Source organism: Mytilus galloprovincialis, chromosome 13, assembly GCF_965363235.1.
Source record: "Mytilus galloprovincialis chromosome 13, xbMytGall1.hap1.1, whole genome shotgun sequence".
NCBI classification, from domain to species: domain Eukaryota; kingdom Metazoa; phylum Mollusca; class Bivalvia; order Mytilida; family Mytilidae; genus Mytilus; species Mytilus galloprovincialis.
Window position 1 is genome coordinate 51,924,508 of NC_134850.1, and position 24,835 is coordinate 51,949,342.

Here is a 24,835-nt window from a genome sequence, read left to right on the forward strand (position 1 = left end):
GGTCTCCAATAACTACAAGTACAGAATAAAGATAAACGGGAAGACATATGCTACTGGAGATGTGTAAAGTCTGACTGCATAGCTACCATCAACATACTCAATAGAATACCAGTTGCCATCAGAGATCTACATAATCATCCTTCAGATCCAGTTCAACTTAATGTTGATCAAGTACTCAAAAGAATGTAAGAAAGATGTGTTGTTGAAAGCACTCCAGTACCAACAATATATGAAGACGAATTAGGCAAACTACGCAACAAAGACTGGGACAACGAATCTGAAAGACTAGTCCAGAGTATGCCCACCTTTACAACCTGCAAGACATCACTGTATACCCAGCGCAGTAAGACGATACCTCAACTACCAAATTCAAGACAGGAGATCAACTTAGAGGGTAAATGGAGAGAGACCACAACTGGTGATAACTTCCTACTCATTGATGATGGAGACCATGTTTGCTTTTGTTATTTGTATTGTTTTCTGTGTGCACTGTGTACAAAAAAAAATGATATATGATTCAAAATAATATGATTCAAAATAGATTTATTTCTCTTCTTAGTATGCTACAAAAAATATGAGTGAAAATATCTTCCACAACAATGTTTCGTTGAAAAGAGTTACAATAATTCTGATAGTTGCGACTGAAACACTTACAATAAAAAAAGATGTACTATAATAACCAAGAAATTATCCTGAACAACTGAACAAAATAAAATAACACGAGATACAAAGTTTGAAAAAAACCTCACTATCAATTAATATGAGAGGATATTAAAGCACACACAACTATGACAATATTGAAAAAAGCCAAAACAAAGTTTAAAGACTCTATTGTAGATTTTGTATAAACTGGAATTCCTGACAATATGAACATATTGACTTTGTGATGCAACACTATTCACAGTTCATTTTTTTTATAAAAACCATACTGTTCCAGTAATATGAACTAGAAACTGTAGTTTACCTATCATGTTAATTAGTATGATTGTTTTTGAGCACTTTTGTTGTGATGACTACTTGTACCTATTCCTCGAACGCCAACATAATTTTACAAGTGAATTGTCGGTAGATCAAAAGATGCTGGTATTCAAGGAATAAACTGAATGAAAGCCAATGTTACAACTATCTTCCAGGCTCTTTCCAAAGTCGGCCTTAAATATTTGTATATTGTAATAATTCTAGTTGCACGAATATGGTGTCATAACAAGATAAGCTCATTAAAAGACAGTTTGCAGATTTGAAGTAGTATACAGATGAGTTTGTCACACTTGATGTTATTCACATTCTTGATTATCTGCAAAACCAAAAAAAGAACTCAATTATCTTTGAGACAGAATTTAAATCTAATATCTGCTAAATTTGTTTCATTTGTCTGAAAAACATAAATGAATCTTTTTAAACTCAAGCACGTCCGTATTGAAAAATGAAAATATAAAACAAAGGTTACGAAGAAAATTACACCCACACATATCATTTATTATAAAAGTATCAATTTTTTTGAGCCGGAAGGTCCTTTCGATATCATTTTAAATTCAGCAATGAAAATAACTATGGAGGGCACTAAATAAATGAAATATAATCTTTAGAAAAAGAAAGTAAAGCCGATACATAAAGATTACTGAAAGCATATCAAGAAATATTTATGACGTTAATACATAGCTGGAAAATGGATCAGTATCTATAATCACATGTGTATTATTGCTAAATTAGTCACTTTATATGTGTTGCATTACAAACCTTTTCGAAGCATCGGTGTTTGTAGATGTATTCCATTTTTCTTTTATATATTTTGTCACAATTTTGTTCATTTGTGTTTGATTTTCCGTTAACTGAAAAGGTAAACACAAATGTGTAAAGTCTATAAAGGTATATTTATTTTATTGATATTAGATTTTAATATTATTAAATTCAGAAAGATATAAAACATAGAGACTGAAATTTGACATTAAAAATTAATTAAGAGTTTGTTAATTGACTAATTACACCTTATGTAAGAATCCTGGGTTTTAAGTTGTTGGTAGCCAGTGTATTTTTACCAATTTACTGTTATAAAATGAATATCGTTCATTTTTAACGCCGCTGGGGTATATACAAAAAGGGTAAGCCTTTTTTACCCTCTCTGCCGTGGTATTTGCCAACAAATACTTTATCCGACTGTACTCTTGTAACGTCACGATCATTAATGCGTTTCTGAACGTTAACATGCGGTGTAATTAAACAGATATAGCATGTTCTTGAGGGGTATTTGCGAAAAATGCCAGTCTTGTGAATGAATTTCCCTCGCCTTACGGCTCGGGAAATTTAACAGTCTCTCGACTGGTATTTTACGCAAATACCCCTCCTTAACATGATATATCTGTTCAAAATCGAGCATAATGCATGTATTCTTCTTTCAATTGGTTAAACGCAGTCAGCTAATCACTGCCACATAAATGCTTTGTTTTAAACAATTGTCTTAGCCATATTTAGTGCAAAACAACAAAATATTGTTCCCGCAAAAAGCTCATTTTGATATCTTGTCATTGATGTACAAATAATAGCATATAATAGTATACTACAAACAAAAGAAAAATTACAAAACACTGAACCCCGATGAAAGTTCCTTATCAAATGGCAAAATCAAATGAAAAAAATGTTATTACAAAGATTAGTAATGTGCATAACATATATTTTAGTGTGAAAAAGTTGTTCGCATATTTTCCGATCAAACTATTATGTGTGCAATTCGTATACCGCTAATATCAAAATTATATTCGGTTTGGGCGACTATAGTCGAGACATACAAAAAATGATCATATAATAGTTAAAAAAAAAAGGATCGCAAAAGCATTCCTCTCTCTGCATTCACTTCACATTCGTGTCAACATATAGGTATTGTGGAATACCTCTTAATTTACACTGCGATTGAGTTTATGAAAAAAAAAATTGTTATTTCGGAAACCTTGACAATTTCGCTCAAAATTGATGCATGGCATAATGCAATCATTATACTTTTGCTTCAGTTTCAAATATATCAGCCAAATACTGCATATTAATGTATGTTCTATATTAACACCATGTTGGCAACGTTCGTTGTCCAAGTTTGGTTGAATTATCTATGTAGATTAAGAGGAGAAAAATTATATAAAAAAATGATAAAAATTTACTCAAAAGGGCAATAAATACTTAGGGTAAACGACAATTATGGTCATGTTGACTTTATTTTATAGAATTAGAAACTTTTATGTGTACAACATCAACATTTTTATTATTTTTCATCCGGTAATATTTCCAATGAGAAGGTGTTCAAAGATTGGAAGTTAAAAAGTGTAGAAGAATAACATCCACTTTGCTGAACATATTATAATAATATTCAAGATTGTAACCAAAAGCTTCAAAATTTGGTAAGAATCCTTATTTTTGGTACAGCAACCAAACAACCAATCTAATTAAAAACCGTGTTGGAGCGACATATTAGAAAACGGGAGCGATGAGAGATCGGTTTTTAATTAGATTGCCAAACAACGGGTTGTATGATTCGTCTAAAAATGTGAGGTCAATTAGATCTAAACCTGATGAACTTTTAATTCGATGTTAAATTTTCTATAAATGCAGTAGTTTCAGAGATAAAAAAAAACCATAACTGCATTTAACCCCCTATGTTCTATTTTTAGCCAATGCAGCCATGTTGGTTTTGGCCATTGAAGCCATGTTGGTTGGCACTCGGGGTCGTTGGAAACATTTTTAAAACTAAGTATCCCAATATTGATTGAAGCCAAGTTTGGTAAAATTTTGCCCAGTAGTTTCAGAGAAGATTTTTGTAAAATAAACGGACGACGACGGTCGACGGACGACAAGTGATGAGAAAAGCTCACTTTGTCCAGCTGGCCAGGTGGGTTAAAAACAACAAACGACTTTATTTAAGCGTGACGATTTTAATATTCAACAAAATTGCCACCCAATTATATAGTACACTATTGATTTTCATACTAATTGTTTTGGTAATTTAATCTTCTCAAATTGGACATTTGTCTGCAAAACTAAAATAAGATTATAGATGTTTGACGTATTATCATGGATTAATAAACCTAGTTTCATGATCCATAGTATTGATAAACTTTTAAATCAACGTAAAGCTATAGTAAGGTTTATCTTTAGTTGTCAAAACTCAAAGTACGGAACATTCATTACTTTTTTGGATTCGAGCGTCACTGATGAGTCTTTTATAGACGGAACGCGCGTCTGGCGTATATACAAAATTTAGTCCTGGTATCTATGATGAGTTTATTTACAACCACTTGGTCGATGCCACTGCTGGTGGAGATTTATTTTCCCGAGGGTATCACCAGCCCAGTAGTCAGCACTTTTTGTGCTGACATGAATTATTATTGATATGGTTATATTTATAATTTAACTGTTAAAAAATTTAGAATTTTTGAAATACTAAGGCTTTTCTACCTCAGACATAGATTACATTAGCTGGATTTGGCAAAACATTTTGGAATTTTGGTCCTCAATGCTCTTCAACTTCGTACTTTATTTGGCCTTATTAACGTTTTTGGATTCGAGCGTCACTGATAAGTCTTTTGTAGACGAAACGCGCGTCTGGCGTATATACAAAATTTAGTCCTGGTATCTATGATGAGTTTATTGATTAAATTTCATATTTCTTTTGATCCAATACAATGACACGGTTATGGACTAGTAAAATAACAAACACATAAGAATCTACACGTACACGTTAATCCACTCAAAACAAAAGAGTTGTTTTACTCCAAAAGTATCTTTACGAGGAAAAGTTATAGCTATGTAACTTTATAGACATTTTACATGTTTGTTTATTTTATTATAAAGGTAGTGTGCAAACTAATTTAAATCTGGCACCTTCAATGTATGACTTACTCCTCGATCAAAACCACGAAAATTGAAAGTGAAGAAAAATTATGTAGAATTCATAAAAGTAATCCCTACAACTTTAACACAGCGTATGTGTTGTACTTTTTCCGTACAATAAAGTAACATACCGTTTTTGTCATTTCTTCTATTGATTTCATCTCTTTTACTTGGCATATCGTCTGAAAAATGTATATGATATTATATAAACTGATATTTTGAAGTCTTCTTTTGATATTTATTAACCTGTTTTTAAACATCCATTAGTATATTCAGGTCTAAATAGGCTCCACCAAACATATAAATAGAAAAGAATACCTGATTACTTTAAAGATCAAAACTACAACTTTCATTGCATATAAATGTACATTAAACACGTCTAGTGTGAACACAAAAGGACAAGTGTTTTTTTTATTTTTTATTTTATATCAAATCATTTTAAAAAACCGTTTTGTGTAAAACAAAAATATCCACCACATTATTGCTACCGTGTTAGTCTGAGTGCAAGAATAAATTTATACCTATTTCAGAGGCCAACTCCTCACACTGTTCTACCTATATTTTTTTCACTTTTCAGTAAGATTTCAAACATTGACATTGTACATCTGAAATAACCACAATGATGTTATTCTTTGAAGATTATTTCCCTTTCCCGGCTTTGTTATTTGTGCAGGAACTTTTGTAATAGGCTGCATGTAACTTGTCATGTAATAACGTCTAACTACTGATTTCAACTTAGAACCTTTCAACACAAAAAATTGCACGCATATTGCTTGCAACCTTTTATTGATCCTACCATTGGTCGTTACCGCAGCGAGAAAATCGTGGGCTTCAATTGGCCTCTATACAACACTGTATACAAGTAGATATCCTCAAAGACACAATATTAATGATTCAAAATAAAGTAAAAAGACACACGCAATAACACGACTTACAAGGTTTTTTTTACACACAATGATGACATGTTAATAATTTTGTACAATTGGGTTTCTTACCGTCTTTGTCATTTCTCTAATCGTTTCTTCCATCTTTTCTAGTCTATTTTTTGTCTGAAAAAGATATACAATAAACTGAGATTCTGACATTATTTGTATGGAATCAATTCTAACAAAAAGCATATGCAAGGTCAAAGATTGTTCTTCGATAAACAAACTGTAATAGTTACATCATTGTACATATCTATTCAATTATACATTATATGTCTACTAATTTAATTCAATGATACAGTAACAGAAATGCCAAAAAAAATATATCAAAACATTTAAAACAATATACTCTCCTATAGAGTTTACTATGCCCATAACTTAGCATAAACTGGATGCAAGAGTATATCAATCACTGAGGAAGGGGGTTTAAAAATATCCAAACTGTATAATGAAAATTAAACAAATACATCGGAAATCAATATTTAGATAGTGATGAAATTGAAAGTAATGTCCCACACACTGTTTAGAAAACCTTCAAACTCAGAAAAGAAGGAGCAATCAAAACTATGCTATGTGATTCGACAGAATACACAAGCTATTTTACCCTTTTGATAACATTTAAACAAACCCGATATCAAAGAGGCACGAGAGATACTAGAGGGTAGGTCAAACTCATATAAAGAAAATAACTGACAACGCCATGGCTAAAAATAAAAGGACAAACAGACAAATAATAGTATAGAAGACACAACATAGAAAACTAAAGACTAAGCAACAAGAACCCAATCAAAAACTTGTGCTGATCTCAGGCGCTCCAAAAAAGATGAACCATCTGGCTAATAAGATCAATTTTAGCAAGTAGTCCTACCAAATGTTTATACAGCAAAACAATATCCGACTACCTTACGATAAAACTCTCATGACATATACACATTTCAGTCATTTTTTTCTAGTATGATGATTTATTACTGTTATATCACACTCCGGAAATTACGGATCTGCCCGTCATTAGGTCGAATTGTATTTTTGATGTTTGCCACACGGCAAAACTAAACAAACTTTTCTTTGGCATTCAACCCTCCACAGGGTGAGTTGTTTGTTATACATACTGTAGTTTATAACCTTCATTTGTATGTCCGATATACGTATTTAAAGTCTAAGTTCAGTCCTTTTGAGTTTAATTGTGATTTCAAACGATTCTCAGGAGTCATATCTCATGTCACACTTACTTTGTATTTTACATGTTAAATTAAGCATTCCAATGTTAATATGATGGTTATTTTTATTCCTGCATTTATTATACACCAGTTCTAATCAATTTAAGCTTCTCAATTCTCAATTTTTGATAATACTCAATCAGTTTGTCATCATATATTTTGTATGGATCGCCATTAAAGCCATATATACACCTCGCCAAAAGTTAAGCAACACTTAAATGTTTTTGCTTCTTTTTTTAATTTCAAATTAGATTTGATACTGATTTGTTTCCATATGTTTCGTTAATCTATTGTTATGGACAGGTAAGAAATTAAGGTTTACATTTTATTATAACCACAGACTAAATTGTGCCACTTTACGTGCCCGTAGACCAGTCAAACGGCCATTGCTGACTCGTAGGCATCGTCAAGCTTGACATCAGTGGTCACGTGGTCACCGCAATTTGACCTTGAGACAGTGGATTCAAGCCCATTGGGCAGATTTCTCATATATCATATTGATGGGTGCATGCGCGTTTGGCGTGCTCAAAATACAGCATACAGGAAAACAAAACATTTTTGTAACTACAGCGTTTGATGGTGGTGGTTTGACAGTTAGGGGATGCTTTTAAATCGACTGCAAAATCGACCTTTATGTTCTGAATGGGACTATGACGGGTAAAAAATATGGCGATAGTATCATCCGGGATATCGTTGTGCAACATTTTGACAATGACAATCTTGCACCTAGACCAATATCCATGGACACTAATGCTAGGACACACAGAGCACGCATTGTTTCAGATTATTTACGCCAGAAGGCAATTGACAATATTCCTCGGTCTCCCCAAATCACCGGATATGAATCCCGTTGAGCATGCCTGGGATGATATTGGTCGAAAAATCAATAACAGGGTTCCAAACTGTTAGAATTTACAGAAACAACGAGCAGCTTTGATTGGAAAATTGCAAATAATTCCCGTTAGAACATAACGACGCTAAGTTAAAAGCATGAGACGACTTGTGGAGGAACTTTTCCGAAAGGTCGGAGGTTACATTCGCTACTGACCTAAATTGTACTTTAATGTATTCACAAATTTTCACTCTCCAGTTTTGAAATGAATTTTGTGTATAAGGCAGGGCAATGTTTTAACAACTTCACGTTATGTTGACACGCTATCTTGTATTTTATGTAGCCATTGTACCACCATTTGCCCAAAATGAAATAGTAAAAATTTCAATCATGAAAATAGTCCAAACTTTTTACCTTTTAATTAACATTATATAGGTTAACATATAAAACACAAATTCTGTTCATTGTATAGATATTTCAATTAGTTATGCGTTCAGTGAAAAACGATTCCGGAAATTTATCAGGTGTTGGTTAACTTTTGGCGAGGTGTATATAGCAACTGTACCTGACCATATAGGAAAATAGGTATTTAGTCGGATCTTAACACGTACTTGTGATTTGGTTAAAACCGGTTTTGTTCAAAATATACGAAGAAATGTCGAAATGTTCATGACTTAATTAAATCCGTATTTCGGAAGGATGGTGCAAGCATACGATTTCTATTGCGTCTTACACTTTGAGAAGCGAATAATCTTCAACTACTTTATTCAAATATTGTGTAAAAACGTTAATTTTGAGCTATGAAAGTCAAGTGGCTCGAGTATTTTTGTGAGTAAGTTTTAAAAAATTGCAAAGAAATATTTTTACATTGGGTTAGCTTTCATTAGTCTTAACTATCTATAGATTAACAACTTTTGGTTATATTTATAATTTAGAATCATCATTGAAGGTGGGGGACGATTTCGCAGATAATTAATTATATTGATGTGCCATTTGTATGCAAGAGTGACATTTCGTTGTATTATGTGCCAATTCGAAAAAGTTATGCGAGTATTCTCTCCCTTTAACAGGTTTATTATTTTATAATTAAGTTTAGGTTTCTGATATAATTTTGAATAATTACAAAATGTATCAATTCAATATATTTCAGTTTTTGTTATTGGTGTATCAAAAACATTGATGTACGAATATAATTTCATAAATTTGAAACGTTTAGAATGATTACATACCAATATAAAGAACCGTTCATCATTTTTGAAAAAGACTATGAACGAAAATCGATTTATTTCTCTTCCCTTGGTGACAGATTGATTGGGAAATGAACCAGCGTAATATAATGGTAATAACAGAGAGGGACCAGCAAGCAATTTTTAATTGTAGCTTATTCAACGTTAAAACAATTTTCCACTATAAACGAATGTTACTTTATACAAATATAAGGACTTTGTTAGCTAAATCTACAAATTTTATTAGATATTATGATTTTTTATTGCAAAAGATTAATATGCTAGTGTATATTTCGACGTACGTTTTTCTTAAAACAGTATGTGTATATATAGAACGCTTTTCGTATTATAATTTTGTTATTCAAGATGACATTTTATGGCACTTTTTAGCTCACCTGGCCCGAAGGGCCAAGTGAGCTTTTCCCATCACTTTGCGTCCGTCGTCCGTCGTCCGTCGTCGTCGTCCGTCGTCGTCGTCCGTCGTCGTCGTCCGTCGTCCATCGTCGTCGTCCGTCGTCGTCGTCCGTCGTCGTCGTCCGTCGTCGTTAACTTTTACAAAAATCTTCTCCTCTGAAACTACTGGGCCAAATTAAACCAAACTTAGCCACAATCATCATTGGGGTATTTAGTTTAAAAAATGTATGGTGTGACCCGGCCAACCAACCAAGATGGCCGCCATGGCTAAAAATAGAACATAGGGGTAAAATGCAGTTTTTGGCTTATAACTCAAAAACCAAAGCATTTAGAGCAAATCTGACATGGGTAAAATTGTTTATCAGGTCAAGATCTTTCTGCCCTCAAATTTTCAGATGAATCGGACAACCCGTTGTTGGGTTGCTGCCCCTGAATTGGTAATTATAGGGATTTTTTGTTGTTTTTGGTTATTATCTTGAATATAATTATAGATGGAGATAAACTGTAAACAGCAATAATGTTCAGCAAAGTTAGATTTACAAATAAGTCAACATGACCAAAATGGTCAGTTGACCCCTTTAGGAGTTATTGACCTTTATAGTCAATTTTTAACCATTTTTCGTAAATCTTAGAAATCTTTTACAAAAATCATCTCCTCTGAAACTACTGGGCCAAATTAATCCAAACTTGGCCACAATCATCTTTGGGGTATTTAGTTTAAAAAATGTGTGGCGTGACCCGGCCAATCAACCAAGATGGCCGCCATGGCTAAAAATAGAACATAGGGGAAAAATGCAGTTTTTGGCTTACATGTATAACTCAAAAACCAAAGCATTTAGAGCAAATCTGACATGTGTTAAAAGTGTTTATCAGGTCAAGATCTATCTGTCCTGAAATTTTCAGATGAATCGGACAACCTGTTGTTGGGTTACTGCCCCTGAATTGGTATTTTTAAGGAAAGTTTGCTGTTTTTGGTTATTATCTTGAATATCATTATAGATAGAGATAAACTTTAAACAGCAATAATGTTCAGCAAAGTAAGATTTACAAATACGTCAACACAAAGGAAATGGTCAGTTGACCCCTTTAGGAGTTATTGACCTATATAGTCAATTTTTAACCATTTTTCGTAAATCTTAGTAATCTTTTACAAAAATCTTCTCCTCTGAAACTACTGAGTCAAATTAATCCACACTTGGCCACAATCATCTTTGGGGTATCTAGTTAAAAAAAAATGTGTCCGGTGACCTGGCCATCCGACCAAGATGGCCGCCATGGCTAAAAATAGAACATAGGTAAAATGCAGTTTTTGGCTTATAACTCAAAAACCAAAGCATTTAGAGCAAATCTGACACGGGATAAAATTGATTATCAGGTCGAGATCTTTCTGCCCTCAAATTTTCAGATGAATCGGACAACCCGTTGTTGGGTTGCTGCCCCTAAATTGGTAATTTTAAGGAAATTTTACTGTTTTTGGTTATTATCTTGAATATTTTTATAGATAGAGATAAACTGTTTACATCAATAATGTTCAGCAAAGTTAGATTTACAATTAAGTCAACATGACCGAAATGGTCAGTTGATCCCTTTTGGAGTTATTGCCCTTTATAGTCAATTTTTAACCATTTTTCGTAAATCTTAGTAATCTTTTACAAAAATCTTCTCCTCTGAAACTACTGGGCCAAATTAATCCAAACTTGACCACAATCATCTTTGGGGTATCTAGTTTTAAAAATGCGTCTGTTGACCCGGCCATCCAACCAAGATGGCCGCCATGGCTAAAAATAGAACATAGGGGTAAAATGCAGTTTTTGGCTTATAACTCAAAAACCAAAGCATTTAGAGCAAATCTGACATGCGTAAAATTGTTTATCAGGTCAAAATATATCTGCCCTGAAATTTTCAGATGAATCGGACAACCCGTTGTTGGGTTGCTACCCCTGAATTGGTTATTTTAAGGAAATTTTACAGTTTTTGGTTATTATCTTGAATATTATTATAGATAGAGATAAACTTTAAACAGCTATAATGTACAACAAAGTAAAATTGACAAATAAGTCAATATGACTGAAATGGTCAATTGACCCCCTAAGGAGTTATTGTCCTTTATAGTCAATTTTTAACAATTTTTATAAAATTTGTAAATTTTTACTAACATTTTCCTCTGAAACTACTGGGCCAAGTTCATTATAGATAGAGATAACTGTAAGCAAGAATGTTCAGTAAAGCAAGACGTACAAACACATCACCATCACCAAAACACAATTTTGTCATGAATCGATCTGCTTCCTTTGTTTAATATTCTCATAGACCAAGGTGAGCGACACAGGCTCTTTAGAGCCTCTAGTTTTTATCATTTTTTGTTGTTTCATAATATAGACATATTTTTCAGTGTATAGACAACATTGTTGATATTAATTGTACTTTTATTTTGTGAACATTGTGCACATAATACTTCATTTTTGTTTATTTTAAGTTTTTTACCCTCTCTGGAGGTCTGCAATAAAAAGATAGTAACTCAGGTTTCAGCGTATCTTTGACATTAAAATTACCTATTTAAGTAAGCATTTCCTCACAATAAGTCCAACCTATAACTTTTGAATTTAATATCAAGATTTCAAACGAATTTAAATTATACTCCTGTTATAACCATGAAAATGCTATTTTATGAGGATCATTTCACATTTAATTAAAGGCTTGTTTTTTAAGAAATTTTGCGAAAGTCTAAATATTTTTATGTAATGATGTTTTCATACAGTTAATAATTCAAAACTTTAGAACACAGAAAATTCCATCAATATTGCAACTGTTTATCACCTTTTATGGAATTCCAAACATGAGATATTTGTCATATTTTAAGAATAGATTCAATGATAAGTTTAATCAATTTCAACTACGCCTGCAGTGTTTTTACTCACATACGGACGGATGAATGCGGTCATAAACTGTAATTTTTATAAAATTCCACAAATGAAATATGTGTCAAAATTCAAAAATAAAGTCAATCAAAACTTGTTGGTGTAATCAACTACGCCTGCAGATTTTTACTCACGTATGGAAAGATGAATTCGATAATAGACTTTACAAAAATATACGTTAGGCAGACATTGAGACGATTTTTGTTTAAGGTTCAATAAACATGTTTTGTTCAGACAAGACATGTAGTGGTTTTTGGGACTAGAAAGAGTAGAAAAAATGTCAAGGCCACCATTGGTCGTAAATCTAGCGAAAAATTCCATACTTGACGGCGGCATTATCTGGCCTCTAAACAACAATGCATACTAATTCAGTGATATGGACGCCACATTTAATTCCGATACATTCGAATGAAACAACATACAAAAAGACACACACAAACAAGACTTCCAATGGAAGGAAGATATTTAATTCTATTTCGATACTTACGAATATCAATTTTGTACAATTAAGTTACATACCGTTTGTTTTACTTCTTCTATCGTTTCTTCTATCTTTTCTAGTTGGATTTTTGTCTGAAAAGGTATACAATACATGTTTATATGTTGGGCTTGTATTATATTTAACTTTTGGTTTTTAAAGTCAGTTCACCCTATTGTGAGTCTATTGAAGTAATTCAAATGGCCTTCCAAATACCGTTTCGATTCCCAACATCGCAATATTATTGTATTCTGTTTGGTATCTAATTATCAATTAAAATCCATTTTGTAACAGCAGTGATGGTGATACATGTCACTGTCTGTGTACATTCTGTATATACAACTCGTCTAAAAATCAACCCAACAATGTTAGATCTGTAAATTTGCTTTTGCAAATTTTTTGTTCTTCCCTCGCCGGGATTCGAACCCATGCTACTGAGATATCGTGACACCAAATCGCCTGCTCTGTCACCGGCGCGATAGACCACATGACCACCTGGGCTTCATAAAAATGAAGCTTTCGGAGGCCGATTGTTACCTTTACACGTCAGTTTTAATCTAGCTTAGTACTACAGTACATGATATATAAGGCATGAAGATGTTATTTTTACAGTTCAGCTAAATTATCTATAGTAAAGGATCCTACACATTAATGTAAGACACAGGCACAGAAATAATTTTATTTATAAGTACGTCTAAACCAGTGACAACTCTACATCAGATTTATCGATCGGATCACCAGCAGTGATGGTGGTACATTGCTGTGTACATTCTGTATATACAACTCGTCTAAACATCATCCCAACAATATAAGATTTGAAATTAGCTTTCGCAAATGTTTAATTCTTCCCTCGCCGGTAATCGAGCGAGGTGTGTTACCTTTCCTCGTCAGTTTTAATCTAGCGGCGTACTACAGTACATGATATACAAGGCATGAAGATGTTATTGTTACAGATCAGCTAAATTATCTATAGTAAAGGATCCTACAAATTAATGTAATATACAGTCACAGAATATAATTATATTTATAAGTATGTCTGAGTCAGTGACAACTCTACAACAGATGTATCCATCGGATCGCCATCAATGATGGTGATACATGGCTGTGTACATAATGTATATACAACTCGTCTAAACATCAACCCAACAATGTTAGATCTGTAAATTTGCTTTCGCTAATTTTTGGTTCTTCCCTCGCGGGGATTCGAACCCATGCTACTGTGATATCGTGACACCAATTCGCCTGCACTGCAGCCGTCCCGCTAGACCACACGACCACCTGGGCTCTAAACATAGAGCTTTCGCTGGCCGTGTGTTACCTTTCCTCGTCAGTTTTAATCTAGCGGCGTACTACAGTACTTGATATATAAGGCATGAAGATGTTATTGTTACAGATCAGCTAAATTATCTATAGTAAAGGATCTATAACGGTTGCAATTGCCCTACCGTTGTCAAATTTGAAATATTATACCAACTTGGATCGGTTAGGGCACTTTTGATGTTTTTGTTTGAGGACTGCCCTCCATGCAGTTATAAAATCTAAATTGTCACAACCTTTGGAAATTTAGAGTTGTGCCAGTTCACATCGCAAATAACTATTTTTATTTGGCATATCTTTGTAATCTTTGCGCCGTGTTTGGAATTTTTTAAAATTGTACCAGCGTCTGTGGTGTTCGCTTAAATTGTATAAATTTCAAGATTTTGATAGTTTCTCAGTTTGAATATATTGACGTGATTCATTTGACATCGTGCTATTATTGAAAAAGGATATCTGTTATCCGAAATATCTAATATTTGTTCATTTTGTTGTATCCTTATCGACTTGTTATATATATAAAATTGAGAATGGAAATGGGGAATGTGTCAAAGAGACAACAACCCGACCAAATAAAAAACAACAGCAGAGGGTCACCAACAGGTCTTCAATGTAGCGAGAAATTCCCGCACCCGGAGGCGTCCTTCAGCTGGCCCCTGAACAAATATATACTAGTCCAGTGATAATGAACGCCATACTAATTTCCAAATTGTACACAAGAAACTAAAATTAAAATAATACAAGACTAACAAAGGCCAGAGGCTCCTGACTTGGGACAGGCGCAAAAATGCGGCGGGGTTAAACATGTTTGTGAGATCTCAACCCTCCCCCTATACCTCTAACCAATGTAGAAAAGTAAACGTATAACAATACGCACATTAAAATTCAGTTCAAGAGAAGTCCGAGTCTGATGTCAGAAGATGTAACCAAAGAAAATAAACAAAATGACAATAATACATAAATAACAACAGACTACTAGCAGTTAACTGACATGCCAGCTCCAGACTTCAATTAAACTGACTGAAAGATTATGATTTCATCATATGAACATCAGGCACAATCCTTCCCGTTAGGGGTTTAGTATCATACCATCATAACATACAGTCCTTGGATGGTGTAAACTTCCCACTAACACCATACACCATTACACCATACACCATACACCATTACACCATACACCTTGTACCATTACACCATACACGTTACACCTTTGCACCATACACCTTACACTTTACACCATACACCATACACAATTTCCCGTTCTATCTACACGATCCGAAATTACCCATAATGCAATTAAATTTTAAATATTAACATTTTTATTATGTTTATGCTTACAATCCGAAAAAATGAAATAAAAAAAACTTCGTTTGCAACCAATGAAAGGTTGTACACTATCATTCACACCATTCCCGATCGCACGTTACACAATCACACCATTCCTCATACACCATTACACCATTCCCCTTACACCATACACCATAGCACCATACACCTTACACCATTGCACCATATGCCATACACATTTACACCATACACGTTGTTTTGGGAAGTTTACACCATCCAAGGGCTGTATATGAGAAGAACATAACCCGTGTTATGCCAACAACTGTTTTTAGAATAAATGTGTTTAGTTCCGATGCAAAGACCTTATCAGTGACTCAATATTAACGCCAAAATATGCAATCTTTAATGACTTGACAACAGTATCGTAATTATATCCCTTCTTAATAAGTCTATTCAAAGGTTTTGTAAGTTTCTGAGGTGAATACTGACACCTTTGTGCTTTATAAAGAATATTTCCATAAAAAATTGGATGTGAAATACCTGAACGTATTAGAAGTCTGCATGTTGAACTATATTTACGAATGATGTTTGTGGCATAACATCGTGGCCACAAGTTAAATTTCTTTTCTGTTTAGTATTAAATTTATATGAAGATCCATTTTGTTACATCTTTTGATCAATTTTATTTGGCAATCGCCAATGGCAGTCAGCAGGGTAAAAGAACATCAGTTGTTCGACCTGTTAGTCAAATGCGTTTTGTTTAAATATACTTTTTCACTTTTTTGGTCTTTTGGAAAATGTTGTTTGTGCTGTTTTTAGACCCTACTACAACGAAATTTGATTTACATGCACACGTATAAAAATTGCGGTTTTTATCCAACGCAATCATAGGTTTGAACGTAGTTTTCAATTTAGACTCGTTTATTTTTTTTCGTTTGGGCTTGTATCATATTTTCCCTCCGGTTTATATGATCCGTTCATCCTATAATGACTCTTAAAATTCAAGAGTCTTATCTAAAAATGAGGGTACTTTTTCTAAAAATGAGGGTACTTTTTATATTGCCTTCCAAATACCGTTTCGATCCCTAACATCACTGAAGAGACATTAATTGTCGAAAACCGGATCTGGTGGACTAAAAAAATATTGACACCGTATGTTTGTGGCATAACATCGTGGCCACAAGTTAAATTTCTTTTCTGTTTAGTATTAAATTTATATGAAGATCCATTTTGTTACATCTTGTGATCAATTTTATTTGGCAATCGCCAATGGCAGTCAGCAGGGTAAAAGAACATCAGTTGTTCGACCTGTTGGTCAAATGCGTTTTGTTTAAATATACTTTTTCACTTTTTTGGTCTTTTGGAAAATGTTGTTTGTGCTGTTTTTAGACCTTTCTACAACGAAATTTGATTTACATGCACACGTATAAAAATTGCGGTTTTTATCCAACGCAATCATAGGTTTGAACGTAGTTTTCAATTTAGATTCGTTTATATTTTTTCGTTTGGGCTTGTATCATATTTTCTCTCCGGTTCATATGATCCGTTCATCCTATAATGACTCTTAAAATTCAAGAGTCTTATCTAAAAATGAGGGTACTTTTTATATGGCCTTCCAAATACCGTTTCGATCCCTAACATCACTGAAGAAACATTTATTGTCGAAATCCGGATCTGGTGTACTAAAAAAATATTGACACCGTATGTTTGTGGCAATCGCCAATGGCAGTCAGCAGGGTTAAAGAACATCAGTTGTTCGACCTGTTAGTGTTGTTTGAGGAGGATCACTAACCGCTTTGAACAATGAAAGAGGGTTTGGTCCCATCTGCGAAGTAATGTATTGGATAAAGAGCCAGGTGATTGTGGCTTGATCTTGATTTGTAGTCCGTTAGGAATACTTTCATTATACTCGTAGTTAATCAAATTAGATAAATGGTGTTCAGTTCTAATTTGTTTTTGTTTAATAGCTCTAAGTTGTTTAAAATAATCATTGATGTTCATGATATTGGAGCTAAAAACTTAAATTTACTGGGATTATGTGAGTAACATAATACAGGTCATTCAGAGGAAAAATAATATAAAAGTCTATAAAAAATAATTCAAAGCGGTTAGTGATCCTCCTCAAACAACACTGCGAAGGACATCTCAAAACTCTCACTGGCGAGTTTAACACCCTATTGATTAGATGCAAAAGAGATCTAACATCTGACAATTGTGATGCTATCAACACTCGCCTCAAGGACATGACTACTATACAATCCAACAATTTAAGTGAAAGACAAACACGAAAATTCCGCAGGGATGGCATGGAATACATCCACCCTTCCTTACCATCAGAGAGAAAGACTAAACGAATTAGACGCTTTAAACGTAGACCTCAAAAGACTGATTCACCCTCCAACATCGTGGTCAATCTTTCTCAACACCATTTAACGGAATCGGAAATATCTCTTCTCTCTAGAGGCCTTAATTTCTGTCCTCTACCTGATCCTGTCAATGACACCAAATTGTCGGAAGACCTTGACAATTTTGCTAGAAGTCTATGTATTAAGGAATATTTCGCGTCGAAGGAGGATAGCACTATAAGCTCGGATAGGGACTCAGAAATTTCAGAAGACGAGAACAACTAAAAATTTATTAAAATGAGTTCTTGGATCCCTAAACCGAGCAAAAATGCTACCCTGGAATCATTTATTGATAACTTTAAGTCGGACATTATTAAAAATACTAAAAATAACAATAAACCTTTTGACAATCTTACCAATGAAGAACGGACTGCACTGAAAAACTTAAGATCTAACAACAATATCGTCATTAAACCTGCAGACAAAGGCAGTGAAGTGGTTGTCATGGATAAATCTGCCTATATTCAAGAGGCTGAACGACAACTTGGTGATGCAAGGTTCTACCAAGAACTAGACTCTGATCCTACAACATCTTTTAGCAGAGAAATTACTGATAGTTTGGTAGAAATGCATAACGATGGTTTCATCGATGACAAAACTCTTGAATATTTGAAACCAGAAAATCCAAAACCGGGCAGATTTTATCTTTTACCTAAAATTCATAAGGCCAATAACCCAGGAAGACCTATAGTTTCAGCGAACGGTCATCCGACGGAAAAAATATCGGAATCTGTTGACTTCTATCTTCGTCAACATGTTGAAGACTTACCATCTCACATCAAAGATACAACCGATTATCTTAGAAAAATGCAGGCCTTAAATCCACTCCCCTCCGACACGACTCTTGTTTCCATGGATGTCACCTCCCTCTACACTAATATTCCACATGCAGATGGCATCGATGCATGTAAAGAAGTTTGGAATTCCAGACCAGTGAAATATCCACCTACTGAATGCCTGGTCAAAATGCTCACGCTGGTACTTAAGAAAAACAACTTCACTTTTGATGGAGATCATTATTTGCAAGTAAATGGAACTGCCATGGGTACCAAAATGGCTCCGTCATATGCCAACATATTCATGGGCAAATTAGAGAAACAACTCCTTGAAACTTCTATCGAAAAACCGTTTTCCTGGTTTAGATTTATAGATGATGTGGATATGAAATGGAATAAAAGCGACGAGGATTTAGATACTTTTATCGCTCATGCCAACAACATACATCCTAGTATCAAATTTACTCATGAGAAGTCTAAGTCCAAAATCGCCTTCCTCGATACTTCAAGTTCGCTCACAGAGGGCATCATATCTACAGATTTATATTCTAAACCTACTGACACTCATCAATATTTGTCCCCTAAAAGTTGCCATCCTGCTCATCTTACCAAGAGCATCCCATACAGTCAGGCGCTTAGAGTCAAGCGAATATGTTCCAACACAGAAACAACTAAAAGACAATTACGTCAACTTGAAACTCGCTTGAAGCAAAGGGGCTACAAACACAGAAATACCAAAAAAAGCTTTCAGAAAGCGGAGTCAATTCCGAGGAGTGATCTATTGGAATACAAACTTAAAAAGAAAAATAAAAGGACTCCATGTGTTCTTACTTACCACCCATCTCTCAAAAACAGTTTTGGTGTCATTCGTGAGCATTGGAAATCAGTTGAAAAGAAGTCCAGACTATCCAATATTTTTCCCGAGCCTCCAATGATCGCTTTTAGACAACCTAGTAGTCTACGGAACCTGCTGGTGCGGGCTGAAGTGTCTGATAATAGAAGTACTGCTGGAGAATGTCGTTCGTGTGAAGAAAAACGCTGCAAATGCTGCCTACAGATGTAGCATTCATCAACCTTTCACAGTAAGGCAACCGAAAACAACTATAAGATATTTTGCAATGTTACCTGCAAAAGTATGAATGTTATTTACATACTAGAATGTTCGGTTTGTGGCCTCCAATATGTTGGCGAGTCAAAGCAGCCTTTCCACAAACGCATCAATGGCCATAGGAGTGATATCTCTAAGAAGCCACTTCTCCCAGTTTCTCAGCACTTCAGACAGTCGGGTCACAAACCTGATGACTTTAACCGCATGAAAATTCTAGTGATTGAACAGAACATTCACTGGAGTGATGCCCAGCGACAGGTTCGGGAAAGCTTTTGGATAAAGGAACTTAATGTACATCATCCAAACGGCATCAATAAGAAATACTAACGGTTTTGTTTTTCACTCATTTTTATTGTTAATATACACAGTCACGTATATTGAATTATAGTGTTTTGTTTATATTATGATATTCAGGATTTTGGATTAAAATCAATCGACCAAAACTTACCTGTATTATTACTGATCTATTTTTACACCTTATACATTATGTATCAGTATTGTTAAAACTTGTGACACTTGAAGAAGGCCATTTGTTGAGCCGAAATATTTGTCAACACGATTTAATAACAACATTTTCGTATTATAACATCTTATATCAGTACCGTTGTGCAAATCTTTAGACTGATATAATTTTTTCCTTATCTGCATAGTATCGCCTATTCTAGACGATCCGGTACATAGTAAATTTGCTGGTTGGTCGTTTTTATAGACTATATATATATATATATATATACAACTCGTCTAAACATCAACCCAACAATGTTAGATCTGTAAATCTGCTTTCGCAAATTTTTAGTTCTTCCCTCGCCGGGATTCGAAGATATATATATATATATATATATATATATATATATATATATATATATAAAAGTCTATAAAAACGACCAACCAGCAAATTTACTATGTTGCCTAACAATGTAATTTTAACACACTATTTGGTATGTAAATATAAGAATCTTTAAAATATTTACAAAACGATGAAAATAAACGCAATATTTCGCTAGACCAACTAGCTTTATCAAGCGTGCATCTATCCAGGTGAAATTGGATGTAGATGATAAGAAACTTTTGCAGCTCAACGTCTTTGTTTCACTTAGGTGCCTTGAAAATAAGAAAATTTTGCAGCTCAATGTCTATGTTGCATTGGAATTTAGCTGCCTTGAAAATAAGAAAATTTTGCAGCTCAATGTATATGTTGCACTTGGATTTAGCTGCCTTGAAAATACATAATTGGTAGTTGAAGTAAGCAACGTCCATTGACCAATATTACGGGATAAAAAGGACGAAGCTATGTTTTAAATTATTCTTTATCCTTCCTGTATCTTTTCTCGTCTTTTTCGTTAAGACCATCAGGTTCTAAAGTTTGGAGTTGTTGGATCCAAAAGTTTTCTCTTCTCCTTCTCGTCGTGGTGTTCCAATCGGTGTTGACTTCTATAATTCGAAAAGTAACATTCTGAAAAGAATGTTTCGTTGAACGAAGATGTCTTGTGAGAGGACAGTTTTTGTTGGTATTGTACGATGAACGATGGTTGTTGAGCCGAATATTAAATTTGTCCATTGTTTCTCCCACATACTGAATGCCACACGTGTCACATGTTAATATATAAATTGAGTTCTCCGTTTTACAGTTGGAATTATAGTAGATGGTATAATTTTGTTTAGTAACGGAGCTGATGAAAGAACTGCTTGTATTGGCAGCTTTACAACACAAACAATTCCTTCGACCACATTGTTTGTAGCAACCGGGCGATGGAGTAGGCTGCTTTGCTAATACAGATGTAACTAATTTGTCACGGATGATTTTAGGTCTTCTGAAGGCCATGACTGGTGGTGATGAAAATACTATTTTTTTTTAGATTTAAATCATTTTCTATAATTTTCCAATGCTTCTGAACAATGGATGACACATTTTTTAAAATCAGGATGGTAAGTGAGTACAAGGGGTGTTCTGTTAGCTGCTTTATTCTTATCTTTGTACTCAAGAAGTTCTTGGCGACTAGTTCTGCTTGCTCTTTCGAAAGCGCTATCAATGATGTTGTTATTGTATCCTCGAACAACTAGATGTGTACGAAGTTGTCCAGCTCTAGCATTTTTCGTATTTTCAGAAGAGCATATTCTCTTAATTCGCAATGCCTGGCTGAATAGGATACCACGGGAGCAGTGTTTAGGATGGCAACTTTTAGGAGAAAGGAATTGATGTTTGTCCGTTTGTTTGGTATGCAGGTCCGTTATAATGGTTCCGTTCTTGATGTAACTCGTAGTATCGAGGAAGTTTATTTTCTCCATAGAGGATTCATATGTAAATTTTATTGAATAGTGGAAAGAGTTACAGTGTTCTAGAAATTCATTAAGATGTTCTTGTGAATCTGTCCATTTGAAATCAATATCGTCAATGAATCGGAACCATGATAAGGGCTGATATGGAGCACTAGCCTAGAGGCGTTTTTCAAGTTGGCAGATAAATATGTTGGCATATAACGGGGCCATTTTTGTGCCCATACTAGTACCATCTATCTGGAGATAGTGTTTTTCATTGAAAGAGAAGTTGTTATTCTCCAGTACTAGTTTAAGAAGTGTAACAAGGCACTCAGTAGGAGGATTTTTTTCACTACGAGTGTTCTATGCCTCTTCACACGCTGCTATTCCTTCGTCTTTTGGAATGTTGGTATATAAAGAAGACCCGTCCATGGATGCAAGTATAGTATTGCTAGGTAAAGGATTGAGGCTTTCCATTTTCTTTAGATAATCAGTTGTATCTTGAACGAATGAGGGTAGTTCTTTCACATGAGGTCTATAGAATATTTATAGGCACTTATATATATATATATTATTAAACTTTACGCATCTGCTAATTCAATTCAATGATATGATAACAGAAGCAATAAGTGGCAAATACATTTAACATTTAGATATTTTTATGACAAAGGGAAATCCACACAAAACAAGTGAGTCATGGTATTTTTCTGACTTCTTTTTTAATAGAAAAATCTATGAGTGATAGTGCAATAAAATAACCAAATGAGAAATGCTAGTAAAATTACTTTGTAATAAAGTTTTTGACAATTGTGCAGATGTGCTTATATAATATAAACCCAATGCGTTTTTTTCATACCGTATGAATGAAGATTCAAGGCTTTAGTTTCTACATCCAACGCTTTGAAAATGATAACAAACGCGTTGAAAATGGTAACTAAACATGTTGTTAGTAAAACCCAACCCATTAAAACTATACATAAACGTGTTGACATTTAATTCGGTATGTTTACATCGTCAATGACACGAACGGCCACTCGTAGAGTTGAAATTTTTCATAACAATTTTTCAGATTGAACATAGGTTGCGAAAAAGCTAAATGATTTTAACAGGTCATCATCCTTTTAAACAACACAACATAGTGTAAAAGTCTATGCAAAAAGTACAATGACAAGAAATCCACAATTTCTAGATATTAAGTTTCTATATATTGATTGAGTACATACGGAATAAACATTTACATTGATCATTGACAACTTGAGGACGATTTCCTCTTATAGTGAGTACCACATTTTTTATGTTATTTCGAATAGACAGAAACAATATTACAGTCATTTCTTATAATTTAATTCTAAATTCATTTTTAAACCGGAGTAAATCATGAAAAAACGTTGATGACGTCACGGTCAAATGCCAAAATTATGTGTAGGAGCTGAAAAACGAAACAATGTCAGCCAATCAGCAGACCGGTTACATCCAAAATTTAACTTTTAAAAAATATTAACGCTTACCGTAATTGCATCAATAGCCGAGAGATCTATTTTACTGAAATAGAAAAGAAAATAGCCAAGTTATATATAGTAAGCATATTTTAATACCTTAGCCGTATTTGGCACAACTTTTTGGAATTTTGGATCCTCAATGCTCTTCAACTTTGTACTTGTTTGGCTTTATAAATATTTTGATATGAGCGTCACTGATGAGTCTTATGTAGACGAAACGCGCGTCTTGCGTACTAAATTATAATCCTGGTACCTTTGATAACTAATTAAGACAGAAAACATAATGTTACATAAAAGCACTTTTTAAATACTTTGAATATACGACATTTGTACTTGAAAGCTACATTCATTACCGAATACGTTGACACTAGATTTAATTTGTACTTATATAATTATCTAATATAACCCCTCATAAGCAATTAAGAACTTATATAAATGTGTTATAGTATTGCTCTGTTGTGTTCGATCACCTCAGTATAATTTGTTTTTAGAATTGAATATCGAAAAGTTTTAACACAAACTTAAATTAAATGCAGTTTATAATATTTGCAATATATTTGTTGAAGCTTATACGAGTTTTCTAGACTATTTCTACATACGAAAATGCCTGTACCAAGTCAGGAGTATGAGAGTTGTTTGATGTGTTTGAGCTTTTGGTTTTGACATTTGAATAGGGACTTTCCGTTTTGAATTTTCGTCAGAGTTCAGTATTTTTGTAATTGTTTGCTTGTTTTAATTACATTAACATCCTACCTTCACAATGAAAGATATCACGAAGAAACCACGAAGAAATATTTAGCAATGTTAAAATAAAAACACAATATTTACCCTCTGGCTGAGTGTACACTATATTTTTCTGCAGAATATGTCGATTCTAACTTTATATCATAATTTGCTTCATAGAGGAAAGCTGAAAATTTAAAAAGCATTGTCTGTTAATGAGTATGTACAATTTTGAAGGTACAATTGAAGCATGGTGAAAATAACATGTAGTTGCTACTGCATTCAAATGGATGACTGAAAGACTATATTCATACACATATTTAAAGAAGTATTGATTAATTAATAGTACAAAAGTGGTTAGACATGTTTGCGTCTTCCATATATATGAAAAAACTCTTGCTCGTACTCAAAATACATTCTTATACGTATTAAAAATTGCAACTGTCAAAGAAGTTTTATCAGATCATTTCTATGATGTGAAGTGTTCCTGCTTATAAAACGATTGATGCAAATATGTTAACTGAAAAGGATATAATAGATATAAATTTTTTTCCTACGTAGTCGGTATTAGTTTCGGTTTGTGC

At 33.8% G+C, this 24,835-nt stretch overlaps 1 protein-coding gene across 3 annotated transcripts in view; it reads right to left on the bottom strand.

Moving 5' to 3' along the window:
• Positions 1-604: 604 nt before the first annotated feature.
• Positions 605-24,835, bottom strand: part of LOC143057010 (uncharacterized) — a 60,395-nt gene continuing 36,164 nt past the window's right edge. For 2 of the 3 annotated variants that reach the window (XM_076230236.1, XM_076230234.1), the window contains exons 20-26: positions 24,357-24,438; positions 23,538-23,571; positions 12,925-12,978; positions 5,868-5,921; positions 5,004-5,054; positions 1,738-1,829; positions 605-1,294 (exon numbers count right to left, since the gene is read on the bottom strand). In XM_076230236.1, coding sequence (XP_076086351.1) covers positions 1,291-1,294; positions 1,738-1,829; positions 5,004-5,054; positions 5,868-5,921; positions 12,925-12,978; positions 23,538-23,571; positions 24,357-24,438 — 371 coding nt within the window. In that variant the 3' untranslated portion in view covers positions 605-1,290. The remainder of the gene's footprint in view (positions 1,295-1,737; positions 1,830-5,003; positions 5,055-5,867; positions 5,922-12,924; positions 12,979-23,537; positions 23,572-24,356; positions 24,439-24,835) is intronic. The other variant, XM_076230235.1, reaches the window with a different exon arrangement.